This window comes from Primulina huaijiensis, chromosome 11, assembly GCF_012295235.1.
Source record: "Primulina huaijiensis isolate GDHJ02 chromosome 11, ASM1229523v2, whole genome shotgun sequence".
Lineage (NCBI taxonomy): Eukaryota > Viridiplantae > Streptophyta > Magnoliopsida > Lamiales > Gesneriaceae > Primulina > Primulina huaijiensis.
The window spans coordinates 2,161,490-2,174,362 of record NC_133316.1 but is presented as its reverse complement, the minus strand read 5'-3'; the positions used below and the strand labels follow the sequence as shown (position 1 = coordinate 2,174,362).

General features: G+C 36.9%; 1 protein-coding gene across 3 annotated transcripts; it reads left to right on the top strand.

Annotated features, from left to right (window-relative positions):
- Positions 1-135: 135 nt before the first annotated feature.
- On the top strand, positions 136-12,729 carry LOC140988038 (autophagy-related protein 2-like). 3 transcript variants are annotated; one of them, XR_012177265.1, is made up of 15 exons: positions 136-486; positions 865-1,916; positions 2,388-2,536; positions 3,221-3,396; positions 3,535-6,765; positions 6,864-6,976; positions 7,770-7,977; positions 8,300-8,413; positions 10,642-10,749; positions 10,834-10,966; positions 11,199-11,401; positions 11,618-11,814; positions 11,928-12,003; positions 12,091-12,210; positions 12,508-12,729. XR_012177265.1 is itself a non-coding variant. In XM_073456891.1 (13 exons), exons 1-13 carry the CDS (start codon positions 283-285, stop codon positions 12,001-12,003), a joined length of 5,964 nt encoding a protein of 1,987 aa, XP_073312992.1. In that variant the 5' UTR covers positions 136-282; the 3' UTR covers positions 12,004-12,006. The 3 variants fall into 3 exon arrangements, 1 of the variants encoding a protein (XP_073312992.1); XM_073456891.1 differs by lacking the exons at positions 12,091-12,210; positions 12,508-12,729 and having other exon boundaries at positions 11,928-12,006; XR_012177266.1 differs by lacking the exons at positions 11,928-12,003; positions 12,091-12,210; positions 12,508-12,729 and having other exon boundaries at positions 11,218-11,401; positions 11,618-11,672.
- The last annotated feature ends 144 nt before the right edge of the window (positions 12,730-12,873 follow it).

Here is a 12,873-nt window from a genome sequence, read left to right as displayed (position 1 = left end):
CAATCTATCATAGACCCAAATCCAAACACGGGTTCCCCCGAAACACAAGTAACCTCGATTTGATTTCAAGCTTTATCCCCGAAATCCCGGAAAATTTATCTGAAGTTTGAATCTTTTTTTAATCGGTGTTGATTTCTATCTTCTGAGTATTGCTTTCATGGAGGCTGGAGCCTCCATAAGCAAAGTTCTTGTTCAGTTGTTCGTATACTTCGGTGAAACCCTAATTTTTTTACGAAATAACAAAAGGGTTTGAAGCGAGTTGCTAGTAGATTATTAAGGAAGATGTTCACGTGGAATATCGCCAAATCCGCTGAGGCGATGTTCTCTCGCTGGGCGGTGAAGCGTCTTTGTAAATTCTTATTAAAGAAGAAATTGGGGCAGTTTATATTGGGAGATATTGATCTTAACCAGCTTGATGTTCAGCTCAGAGCAGGAACTATTCAGCTCACCGATCTTGCGCTAAATGTCGATTATATAAACCATAAGGTAGGGGCAATATATTTTGTTCGTTCAATACCTTATTTCTATTGTTTTGAATGCTTTGTTAAGAGTGTTGTACTGTTTTTCGATTATCGCACTGAATTTGGTTTGGTGTTTCTGCTTTTAAGAGGGATATGTAGTTTATGGGATCATGTATGATATAGTTTGAAGCTGGTTTGTTACTGGAATCTACTTTAATCGATTGTAATTATTAATTTTGAATGATCCTGGAAAAGTTTGAGTACTTACGATTTGTGTCAGTGCGATGCCCACGAATTTGGATCCATATGGTGCATTTTTTTGCGTTTGTTTTGACGAGTTAAGGTCAGGGATGCATGAAGAAGTTGAATTACTGTACTACTATTGACTGTTGTTATTTTTCAGTTCGGGACAGCACCAGTTTTTGTGAAAGAGGGTTCCATTGGATCGCTGAAGGTGACTATGCCTTGGAAGAATGGTGGTTGTCGAATCGAGGTGGGTGAACTTGAGGTCGTTCTTGCTCCACGGAGAGTGAAGATTTCTGAAGATAAATACGAAAGTTGCAGAGACACAAAAAATGACCATATTAGTTTCAGCAATGCTTCTAACATGCTAGAAAATGAAGTTGTGAGCAATGAGCTGACAAATGTTGCTGTAGATGTTCATGAAGGAGTTAAAACTATTGCCAAAATGGTGAAGTGGTTGCTATCAAGTTTTCATGTGCAAATTAAGAAGCTAATTGTAGCATTTGATCCACTTCTGGAAGAAGAAAATAAAAAAAGATTAGACCGAACATTGGTACTTCGAATCGGTGAAGTAGAGTGTGGAACACATATCTCTGAAGATTCTTCTTCTGGCAGTTCCACCAAAGTTCATAATTTTCTCGGCTTCAGTCAATTAACAAACTTCGTGAAATTTCAGGGAGCGGTTCTTGAATTACTTCATATGGACGGTCTTGATCATCAGTCACCTCCTGAAGTTCTCACTGAAACACATCTTGTTGACTGGTTTTCAGGACACTGTTCATCTGATTCCATGACTACAATAGTTTCTGGAGAAAAGGGAGGTTTTTCGGGGAGTCTTAAACTAAGTATACCTTGGAAAAATGGTTCATTAGATATCTGCAAAGTGGATGCAGATCTTAACATTGAGCCTCTTGAATTAAGACTTCAACCTAGCACTATCAGATGCTTCATCTTTCTGTGGCGCCTATTCAAAGATATTGGCGAAGAATGCGAAGACCGTAATCATCGTGGACTGCTGAACAATTCGTCAGCTCCAAGCTATTGCATAACTCCTGACAAGGGGATATCAAATAATGAAGGCTTTGCTGGTAACTTCTTCTTGATGGAGAAAGAACCAGCAAATGCTCTGCTATCGGAGTCCCATCTTATATCGGATTGGGCGAGTAAAAGCCAGAAACCTCGAAATGACGAAGAACCAGACTTTGGAGCAAGGTAGGTATCTGTCTTTGCATTTAAAGTCTTGTATAATCTTTTCTCAACCTAATGATTCTTGAACAAAATGATTGGCGAGCCTGGAACATACAAAAGAGACCAATTGAGAAAGTGGGAGGGGAACAATGTCCTTATCAAACCTAAGATGGATTTTTCGTCTCCAGACTCTTTGTTAGTTGGAAAATCAGAACCGAGAGAGGACCAATCACCATAGTTTCAACCTTCTTATCCGATCATTTTCATGTGTTCTTGATTAGAAAATGCAATTAGTAGGTGGTTTCTATCTTGTGTAGTATTTGAGAAGTCTTGTGACCTTTTGTTTATAATATGTACTGTTAAAATCATCTCATTATAGTTTTTCATCGAGAATATAAATGTCAGCTTTTTGGTCACCAAATCATATGTTTGCTTGTCTTCAATAGTTCAGTCCATGTTAAACACTTTCCTTATGTATTATTCATCTCTTGACAGCGTGGACCAGTTTTTTGAGTGTTTTGATGGCCTAAGAAATTCACAATCAGCTTTAGGGAACAGTGGCATGTGGAATTGGACTTGTTCTGTGTTTAGTGCAATAACTGCTGCATCCAACCTTGCGTCTGGATCGTTACATGTCGCTCTTGGTATGCGCTTTACTTTTCATACCTTCGTATCTTATCACTTTTTAAATTCATATGATACAATTTTATAGAATTTAAAAACTAGTCTTTATTTCACCATTTTTTTTCATCATCGCTTACTCCTCTTGTGGCTGAGTGGGTGAGCTAAGAAATCGGGTAGTGAAATGTGGTGTTCCATTTGGTGAACAAAAGAATAATGTTAATTTATATATTTGGTGGGTTTGGAGTTGGTGAATTTATTTTAGTGAATGATTGTGTTAACTTTGCCAAGCATTCCCTTATCAACTAATTACTCATGATAGATATGATAGCACTATTGGTTCTCCGCTTTTGTGCTCTGCTCATTAATGTCGTGAATATAAGTGGAGTGAATAGTCACTCTTCTATAGGTGGTTGTAAAAACAGCGGCACTTGGATCATCTTATTGTTGCAAACTCTTTATTAAGCAAGTGACTCGTTGTTTTATACACACCCCATATGGAGCTATGGAGTGATTATGTTGTGGAGTGCACCTTGTTTGGATTTTGTTTTCTTCTACCAGTGTGCCTTCCAATTTGTTTTCATAATTGAAGTACGTACCTTAGTTTCTTTACATTTTCTTCATATGCAAATGCCTGCTAAATTTTACTTTGTTATTTTTGTATTTATCATAGAAACTGATATAGCTTTCTCTTCACCTTGGTGCAGAACAACAACATGTTGAAACGAATTTTAATGCAAGCATTTCAAAATTATCCCTTCTTTTTTCTTTTGCTGATGAAGACCAGAAAGAGCCCTCAAAAATCAAGAATGATGAGGGCAATGATGCTTTTCATATTCGTTGTGTGTGCGCCCAATTGGTGGACCTCTTGGTTGTCTTCCAGGTAATTACATTTGGATCACAATATTTTATTACTCAATTTTATGAGAAATTCTCTTGCTGTACTTTAGTTATAATATGTGATGAAATTGATTTCTCAATATTTTACCGCTTTAACATAAATATATTGGAAGGTTTACAGGTATGCCCTCGGGAAATGAAATTTGAATCGACTGTGCGCCATATCCAACTAATTGATCACTTGTATTCCAAGAATGAATCGGTGAGTCTTGAGGCCCGTGGTTGTAATGAAAACTCCAAAAGTGAAATTTCCTTGATCCAACAAACACAAGATGGTGTACAAAGTGCACTCCGGACTTTTGAAAAGTCGAGCAAAGATCAGGGATTAGATCAATGCAGTGGTTGTTTTGTTGATATTTCATTGAGTATCCAGGACAGCAATAGTTGTAGTCACATATCAAATAGAAATAATGTCCATGGCAAGGACGCCAGTGTAAAGTTGCTTCAGACCTCTGGCATCAGTCAGTGCCATGTCACAGTGAACTCGGGTTCATCTGGTGGCTTGTTACTGGGACCAACATCTTTTTCCTTAAAGCTGGCACCTTTTGTTTTCTGGGTGAACTTTGATTTAATCAATATGATGTTAGATTTTCTTAATGAAATGGCAAATTGTGTCGAACAAACTGCCATGGAGAGTGGTTTTGTGTTGAAATCAGAAAGTAAAAAATATGGGCCTTCACCTCTGGGTGATCAAGGAAAGATTTCACTTCAACATGGATCCATTATGACTAAGAAAAGTCTGGAGGGTAATATATTCTTTCCAAATGCTAGAATAATTCTCTGTTTCCCTCTCAGAGGGCAGAAAGATTTTAGCAGTTACCTGTGTAGTGAGCAGTTTATTGCTTTTGACATTGTTTCATCAAATATTGGAGGGAAGGAGAATAAGTCTGCTAGGCCAAAGCCTGTGGCAAGTCCAAACAAGAGAGATGTTATAGCTGCGTCATGCTCCTTGTATTTGTATTTAGGTAACTTACATCTGTTTTACATCACCTCAAGTTTCATGGATAATGGTGTTGGAAGTGTCTCCTACAGGCAGGAGCCCAGATTTGCTGTTGAGAAGATCGCTTCTGGTATGAAGGGAACATGTCATCTGCCTCTCATTTGTATGTTTTGGCAGGAGGGTGCTGTGACTGGTCCTTGGATTGCAAAGAAGGCCAGGCTTTTGGCTTGTCCAGCGGAGAATGCAAGGAGTAAAGATAACACTGATGGAAAAGGTTTTGAGTTTGCCTCGGTAACCACTGTTAAGGATATTACTGATTTTGATACTCATTGTCGACAAGAGATTAGGTCGAGCTCTGCATTTTTTTTCCATGCACAATTACCTCCTATCACCATTGATCTAGGAAAACATCAGTACGAGAACATATGTGGACTACTAACTCAAGTGATAGAGCATTTTTCATGCATTGTTTCCGATCCAGTCCATACAGGGGAAGAGGATTCTACATCGCAAACATCATTTTTAGTGGAGTGCAGCTCTGTAACAGTTTCTGTTAACATAGAACCAGTATGTGATGTTAAGTACTCTGAACTTAAGGAACTTCCTGGTTCTTGGCATAGTTTAATACTCCAAGTGGACAAGTTTGAATTACTTTCTGTGTCAAATATCGGAGGAATAAGGTGTGCCAGTTTCCTCTGGGTGTCCCATGGTCAGGGCAGTCTGTGGGGTTCAACCACCAGGGGTTTACAAAGAGAGTTTCTCTTGATATCATGCAATGATTCGACAACGGGGCGAGGTAATGGAGAAGGTTCAAACGTTTTGTCATCTAAGTTTTCAGGTTCAGAAATTATAAACTTGTGGGATCCAGAGAGTATTCATAATTTTACTTCAGTTAATGTCAGAAGTGCCACTTTCATTGCCATCGGGGGGCGCCTGGATTGGTTCAATTCAATAGTTTGTTTCTTTAGTCTACCATTTTCTGAACCTGATCAAGCAGGTGATAAGAGTCTGGATAAAATTTGTGGATCTTCTTTTGTTCTTAATTTGGTGGATGTTGGTTTAAACTATGAACCATACTTAAAGAAACTGATGGCTAGTGAAAGTTCAGATTTCATATCTTCTGAAATGAACGCCAATGAATCTATGGGCGAACTGTACGTTTCTTGTCTATTGGCAGCATCTTCCTTGAAACTTTCTAGTGCAAGTGTAGATGATTGCACAGCAGGGGAGCACAAAATTAGACTTCAAGATCTAGGTTTGCTTTTATGCACAGTTTCTGAATCTAAGTTAGTCAGTGGTACCTACAGTGCAGAACATCTTAGGAAGGCTGGTTATGTCAAAGTTGCCCAAGAGGAACATGTTGAAGTACTTCTAAGGACAAACTGTGAGAATGGCCATGCATGGGAATTAGAATGTGACGAGTCACACATCGTGTTGAGCACGTGCCATGATACAACGTTGGGATTGGTTAGATTGGGTACCCAACTGCAAAAACTATTTGCGCCTGATGGGCAAGAACATGTTGTGCACTTGGAGAATAGGTGGATAAATGCTCAACAGATACATGCGAACATGGACGAGAGGACCTTAGGTAACGAGTCTCCTCCATCAGTTTCTCACACTCCGACTTCAAGTGTAGATAATAGCCCCAGTACAGGCAACTTGATGGATGAAATATGTGAAGATGTCTTTCAGCTGGATGGAAACTCAGATGGCCAAGCTAAATTTTTTGAGCCACATCTTCGGTCGTTGTCAACTGATATTTCTTTTGGCCAACAATGTTTTGGAGATCCAGAACATCTCACTGCGGATCTGATTCATACTAGGAATATTTCGGCTCTTGGAGTTGGAGCTAGCATGGCTACATCATTAGATGAAAAGATCCCTGAGTTAATAGAAGAATATTTCATGTCTGACCTACGTCCCCTCTCGGAATTAGCTTTGAAGAGCCAGTCATCTGACATGTTTTATAGCAAGTCTGGTGCTGTTGGAGTGGCTCAAACAGGAAATTGCGGGTGGTACAAGGATACCTCACTTAGAATTTTAGAGAATCATGCTTCAAAAGTGAATGAGCAGTCTAATGTTCAGCAACTTTTTGAGAATGAGGCTTCTTCAAGTGATTCAAAAAATGGTGATGTGGGTAAAGCAGAGGGTTGCATAATTTTTAAGAACATGAACATTTTTTGGAGAATGTATGGTGGTTCTGATTGGTACAACATTCAGAATATCTCTCAGCCTTCTGCAGTGATGACTTCTGGAAGGGATGCGGCCGTATGCTTTGAACTTGCACTGTCTGGGATAGGATTTGAGTACAACTTTTATCCTGATGGTGAAATATCTGCATCCCGGCTCTCTCTTACTGTTCACGATTTCTGCCTGAATGACAAAAGTGATCATGCGCCTTGGAAGCTGGTATTACTCAATTTACTGATATTCATTGTACCGACTACTGATCAAATATTTGGTTAGCATTATTAGCTGATTCGTAACTAACCTCATTAATTGTTAAGGTGCTTGGTTATTATCGATCTAAAAAGCATCCAAGAATGTTCTCTACGAAAGCAGTGAAGCTAAATTTAGATGCTGTTAAACCAGACCCTTCAATTCCTCTAGAAGAGAATAGGTATGCTTTGTCCCTCGCTTCCTTGTTTTTTTCTTTAATTAAATTTCTTGGCTTTGATGAGTACTCTGCTGTTGCTTTAAATTGTTAAATCAATGAATGTAAAGATAGAAGGAAGATGAAGGGAGGGGAAGGATTGGGATGGGGGAGGATGTGGCATCCCCTCACCAAATTCAACTTTAATTGTTCCACCTTATCACAAATTTGCTTTAAAGCTCCTTAGAAATGTAAGTTGCATGTTGTGGTCTGCAAATGCATGTTCATGCTCATGGAATTAGATCATTTCAATAAGAAGTGACTTCATAAATTATTTGTGAAGTGGATGTGGAGGAAGAAGGGTATGAAAGAAGTGTAACTAAAATAGAGATAAAAGTCACGTTGTCTGTAATAAGTTGAACGTTCTTAGTTCAAACTTGGTTTTGTGAATTGTGTTCAAGCAGTTTTTTTTCCCTCTGATCTGAAGTATTTATGGTTGAGGATTGATTATCTTGCTCAATCGATAGTTGTGCTTCCAGTCCCACAGCTGGACTCATAAGTTTATACCTTTGAAAATGACACAAGCATATTATTCTCAAGTGTCCTTTTCCTGTGTATAATTTGTTTGATAATGTTCTCAATCATTAAAAGGCATTCTATGAATTTTTGATGATGATGAATGATGCACCCCTTTTTCACTAAATCATCTGTACAGGATTTCGTACTGAATAACTGCATTGAGTGACAGTATCTTAATCATGTGTGTATGTTTATTGTTCACATATGGTGCTTTCTTTCCTTATTATTATATCCTTGCCAGGTTACGCATTGCTTTACTTCCCATGCGGCTGCATCTTCATCAGAGTCAACTTGATTTTCTCATCAACTTCTTTGGAAATAATAATTCATTGAGTGAACACTCCCCCAGTACTCCTTCCGTTTCTGATCAATCAGGAGAGCAAGCAGAGAAGAGTCGCAATTTGCGGGGTTCAGCCATCAGTGTAGAGGCATTCCTTCCTTACTTTCAGGCAAGTTTGAGTATAATTTCTGAGTAGGCCTAGTTTGAATTTATATCTTAATAGCTATGTATCTGGACACACAATTGAGCGTCTGTATTTCTCAGGAAAAGGGCAGTGTTAACCCTCTCTATGTGATATATGCTCTGCTGAAATCGATGTCGCATCGTTGATTGCTGTAATTCTAACGCTCTTGATATCGCTGTGACATACTGGTCACAGTGTTGCTATTTTTTCAGGGGTCTCATGTCTTTGCCTTGTGCATGTTTGACCACTTTTGCTCATCGTTCTTTGATTTCTGTACTTTTGCTCATCATTCTTTGTTTTCTTACAGAAATTTGATATATGGCCTTTGCTGATTCGAGTTGATTATAGTCCTTGCCATGTCGACTTAACTGCTCTGAGTGGTGGCAAGTATGTTGAACTCGTTAACCTTGTTCCTTGGAAGGTAATTGTTTATTTATTACTTTCAAACCTATAATGATCCGCAGCTTAATTTTGGGGTCCACCCAAAATTGAAAGAAGCCAACGAATTAGTGAATAGATAAACTGATTGATTAATGATGTTGAAAAACTATGATTATGAGGTATAGTTACGGTGAAATCCACACAGTTTCTGATATTCAGAAAACATGAATATATGGTGTTCGCATGGCTACTGCACTAATCTGACATGGATTAGGGTGTGTCTAAACTTTAGAAGATAATGGGAGATAACAATTAACACATACGTGTAGTTTTGTTGTGCCCTAGATGTGTGTCATTCATTGTTCCTATTTTAGAGCTACATAAACAGGTTGTTACAGTTTTTTTTTTCCTTTCTTCAGAAACAAAGACGGAATTAGTCCGAGGATAATAAACAGAACTAAGTTGTTTCTTGCATATATCTGTTTCTAGAAAAATAGTACACATAACCAAATTATTTTTTCTGATGTATTACTCTTTGTTGTTTTTACCATATAATTTTTTTTTATGTTTCTCATTGTATTATTTTTACGTACTTCATTTATTCCACGATTTTCTGTTTTTTTAATTATTAATATTAATTTTACTTTCTTAATCTATGTGATTTATCTTTACAAATTATATTTTTTGTGTAAATGTTTTAAAATTTGTAAGCATAATCGGATTAGTTCAGAACTAGATTAGTTGTGTAAACGAATTTCTGAAAAATTCGTAGACATTAAAACATGTCTTGTCTGATATATTATTGTTTATCGTTTTACCATATAAAATATCTTTTTTATGTTTTTCATCATAACCAAAATTTCACTGTTTTTACTAACCTGCTTCATTTTTCCCCACTTTTCAAATTTTTTTGCATTATGTTACTTTTTCTTTAAGCGAGTTATATTTACAAATTATAATTTTAAGTAAATCTAGTTAATAAATTTTAATTTTTCAAGTGATTTTTCTAAATATTAATGTTTGGATATTATTGATTGATTTATTTTTATTTCATTTTTTTATATTTCATATTTAACATTTATCGTAAAAATTTAATTATTTTGAATATTAACATATTGCTGATTTTTTTTACTTAAATCAGAAGTAATATGCACAAAAAACATTATCTAGTACTTGTTCTCTTTAGCCATTTCAATAATTTTCAAGTCTTTTTCCCAAACAAGGACATGTTTCTTTGTTTTATTAAAAACATTTTGAACTCTCGGATAGATAGATGTCTACTTACACAAAAAAGCTTTAAAAAGAATGTTTCTCCTACAAGTAAAAGAAAGAAACAAAATAAAACACAATGACTCCCAGATAGGACCATTGGACTTTTTGATAGTTGCCATTGCTGAGTCAGTATCATGCTCTGTATCGTGATTTACCCATGTCTAAGCATCCCTATATTGCTGTATTGGGCTATTGGGCTTCTGCGAAGAGAAACGAGCAGCAAGCATTGAGTTATGAACTTCTAGATGCCGTTAATCTGCATATTCATTTTACCTGTTTGGTTTTAACTATCCACATTCACACATTTTTGTGGCTAAATGCTGTCCTGTCGATAAGTATGTGTTTTTGAATCTTGTTTGCAACTATGGGTGCATACATTTCAAATAAGGTTTCTTTAAAACAGGTCACTTTACATCTTGTTTGCAACTATGGATGCAATATTTCCTCCAGAACTTTCGGATTCATTTAAATATCAGAGAGTTCAAGCTTCATATTAATTCCTACTTTTAAGTTATTCTCAAAAAACGCGCTAGCTTTGTGATAGATACGTGCAAATGGACATCTACTATCCTACTCCTAGTTTCTGTTTAATGCGGTGCTGAAGAGGCCCTTTGACTCTTATTTTCACTCACCAAAAAATTGTGGAAATTATAATATTTCTTGGTATGGTTTGAACTTCTACTAAAACTGCGGTTAAATGACTGGGTTCTTGAGGTTAGTTCTGTGTTGTAATGGATATACTCGTGTGCAACTATTGCATATTTAAATAATGTACTATGCATAGATTTACCACTCTGATTGTTTGCACGGAATTTATTATAAAGTCATAATCTTCATAGTAGTTTTCTCTCTCCTTGAGCAGTGTCATAGTTTAATAAGTGGACCCGGGTACGCTAGTTTTTCTTTGACTAATAAGCTAAATGAGCTGGAGAGCCAACTGTTTATCCCACTTTATTTTCCAATTAAAATTTTAATCTTCAGTGACTTCTGATGCAGGATGTGGAGTTGCAACTCAAACATGTGCAAGGAGTTGGCCTCTATGGCTGGAACAGTGTCTGTGAAACGATATTAGGAGAGTGGTTGGAAGACATTTCTAAAAACCAGGTTGAATAAAATCTCACTGTTACACTTTCTATGAATTCTGATATGGTGAATTCACCGAGACTTAATAATATACATGTTCCTTAGATTCATAAATTGTTGAAAGGCCTCCCTCCTATCAAGTCACTGGTTGCTGTTGGTTCTGGTGCTGCAAAGTTGGTTTCTTTGCCTGTGAAGAATTACAGAAAAGATCATAGGTTAATCAAAGGAATGCAGAGAGGTAAATTCTGTGAAAAACATCTCTTCGACTGGTGATGTGAGTTAAGGTGACAAGAAAACTTGAGTTTTCTTTTGTTTACATGCGTCTGTCTTCTACATGTTTTTCTCTTAAAATTATTCATAACCTTTTTTCCAGACCACCAGAACTAGGGCCTATTATTACCTTATTACCTTTCGAATCAAAGACAACTCTTATATACGTTCCACCTCTTATGTGCCTGCTAATAATTCAGGTACTATTGCATTTCTTAGGAGTATTTCGCTTGAAGCCATTGGGCTAGGAGTACATTTGGCTGCGGGAGCTCACAACATCCTCCTTCAAGCAGAGCATATTCTCACAAGTATTCCACCGTCTGTACCATGGCAAGTAGAAAGCAGAGTCGCAACAATTGTGAGATCAAATCAGCCCAAGGATGCCCAACAAGGAATTCATCAGGTTAATAATCAAACTTTTTCTAGATTTATTTTTAAATTAGTCCAGTTTCAAGAGAATAACCTACTACAGATGTAAGTAAATCTTGATTGTCCATTAATAGATGCACAAAACTTCTTTCCATTTTCCCACAGTTTAGTTTGGGAAAAAAAAATTATCTGAGTGTTCCTTAATCCTCATGTATAATTGAGCAAGATATGACTAATTTCGTGATGACAGGCTTGCCAAAGCATTACTGATGGCCTAGGAAAATCAGCTTCTGCCCTTGTCCAAACTCCCTTGAAAAAACTCCAGCGTGGTGCTGGCGTGGGTTCCGCTTTGGCAACTGCTGTGCAGGCTACTCCAGCTGCAGCTATTGCCCCTGCTTCCGCTGCTGCACATGCAGTCCATTGTGCTCTTCTTGGCTTTAGGAACAGGTCTGGAATCTCTCTTCGTTGGTTCCCAAATTTTTACGGGCCAATTTTGTTTCAATAATTGCATTACCATCCCATTAATCAAGCCTTATAACGATTCATTATTGAATGTGCAGCCTTGACCCAGAGCGTAAAAGAGAATCACTCGAAAAGTACTTGGGCAGAGCCCCACCCAGGGAATCCATTCAATAGGTGTCACAAAAGCACAATTATAATGTTTCTTATTGACAGGATTGAGAGGCTGGATATTTTCCCAACTGTTTCATAAATAAGCAGCAGATGAAAAAGAGATTCTATTCATATCAACAACGATCTGTTCATCGAGTCAAGGATTTTTTTGCAAAATGTGCATGCTGCAGCTGTTCATTCGTGATATAGATCACCATCTAATATACAAAGGTAATGACTAATTTCTAAACCTGTCCTATCTTTTACCCCCAAGTTCCTCTGTTCCATGGCTATGCAATTAATAATGACATTTTAGTAGTTTGTTAGTTGACAGAAAAACCTTCTAAATATTAGCTTCTCATTAGTAACTTTCTAATATCAAATTTAAGAAAGCTTTGTCTTGTTCGTTTGATGTTACTCGGAAAATTACATGGTCGACACTAAGCAAAAACTTGTTCTTCTATTTGTTAACTTATGACTTCTGAAGGTGAATATGTCAACTTACAGTACATATATTCTTGTTTCCAGGTGTACATATGTAAAGATATTGTACAGACAGGACACCCAATTTATTGGATTTTTTTAGTCATAGGCATCTTGTGGGTAGTGTCAATATGTGATGATTGATAGTTTTTAGCACCACAATTCAATTAAAGCTTTGTAATTCTATTGCTTCTATTGATTGGAGAATTATTTTACTTTCTTGTGACGATTATAATCGTAACAATATATATATATATATTATCACTGTATTGCTATTTATTTCAGTTATTTGGATAAAGCTCCCACATGATGATAGTTTTTAGAGTAGGTCTCTGTCTCACGAATCTTTATCTGTGAGACGAGTCAATCCTATCGATATTCACAATAAATAGTAATACTTTTAGCATAAAA